Source organism: Chinchilla lanigera, unplaced genomic scaffold (assembly GCF_000276665.1).
Source record: "Chinchilla lanigera isolate Chin_1 unplaced genomic scaffold, ChiLan1.0 scaffold00013, whole genome shotgun sequence".
NCBI classification, from domain to species: domain Eukaryota; kingdom Metazoa; phylum Chordata; class Mammalia; order Rodentia; family Chinchillidae; genus Chinchilla; species Chinchilla lanigera.
Window position 1 is genome coordinate 20,361,674 of NW_004955414.1, and position 1,237 is coordinate 20,362,910.

Below are 1,237 nucleotides of genomic sequence, written 5' to 3' on the forward strand. Positions count from 1 at the left end.
TTTAATTGTTATATTTTTCCTATTTCCTTCATCAGACTATAAAAATCTTGGGTTGCATATCATACTTTTACTTTATAACTGAACATAGAAAAACATTTATGAAATACTGTGGAACAGATGAAAAATGTGACATTAACCTAATCGGGTTTCCTTTTTTTATATAAAATATCACCTACATGAGGTTTTTCTCAAATATATTCTCTGTTTATTTTGTAAGGAGCAGACTAAGTACAGCCTTGCGGATCTGTCTTGTTTTTACACTATAGATGATGGGGTTGAGCATAGGGGGCAAAAGCAGGTATACATTGGCCATCATTGAATGGACCACTTTGGGAACTGACTGACCATAGCGGTGAACCAAAGACAGGCTTATCATGGGGATGTAGAATACAGCAACTGCTGCAGTGTGGGAGATACAGGTGCTGAAGACCTTGTACCGTTCATCTGGAGAGGCGATACTGAGGACAGAGTGAACAATCAAGATATAAGACAGGATGATACATGGTGCATCTATCCCTGTGGTAAAGACAAGGTCAACTAATCCACAGATGCTATTTGCCCGAGTGCCTGAACATGCTAATTTAATCACATCTGGATGATAACAGTACGAGTGGGAAAGGACAGTCATTCTGCAGAAAGAGAGAGGCTTAAGGAGCAAAAGCAGCGGTAGTATTAAAACCACAGTACGTAAAATCATGAGGAGACCCATTTGAATGATTCTGAAATTAGTGAGAATGGTAGTATATCTGAGAGGATTACAGATTGCCACATAGCGGTCAAAAGCCATAGTCACTAGCACCCCAGACTCCATGAAAGTGAATCCATGAAGGAAAAACATCTGGGTGATGCAAGCATCTAGACTGATTTCCCTTGCATCAAACCACAGGATACCCAAAGTTGTAGACATGGTAGAAAGAGTCAGGCCCAGATCCGTGGCTGACAGCATGGAGAGGAAATAGTACATGGGCTCATGGAGACTGTGCTGGGTGACGATGACGAAGAGGATGATGCTGTTCCCAGAGAGCGCAACGGCATAAAGACAACAAAACGGAACAGAGATCCAGGCCTGGGCAGACTGGAAGCCAGGAATGGCAGTCAGCAAGAAGGCTGGAGATTTAGATGTCAAGTTGCTGAGTATCTTCATGTTGTCCTGGATTTGTAGCACTTGTTTTCACAGTGTTTTCATCCTATGGAAGTAACATATTATAATATTATAGAAAAATATGGTATATAGTTA

General features: G+C 41.1%; 1 protein-coding gene across 1 annotated transcript; it reads right to left on the minus strand.

The window, feature by feature from the left end:
• Positions 1-205: 205 nt before the first annotated feature.
• Positions 206-1,159, minus strand: LOC102023799 (olfactory receptor 51F1-like). Its single transcript, XM_013511768.1, has one exon. The coding sequence runs from the start codon at positions 1,142-1,144 to the stop codon at positions 206-208; it is 939 nt and encodes a 312-aa protein (XP_013367222.1). The 5' UTR covers positions 1,145-1,159.
• Positions 1,160-1,237: the final 78 nt, after the last annotated feature.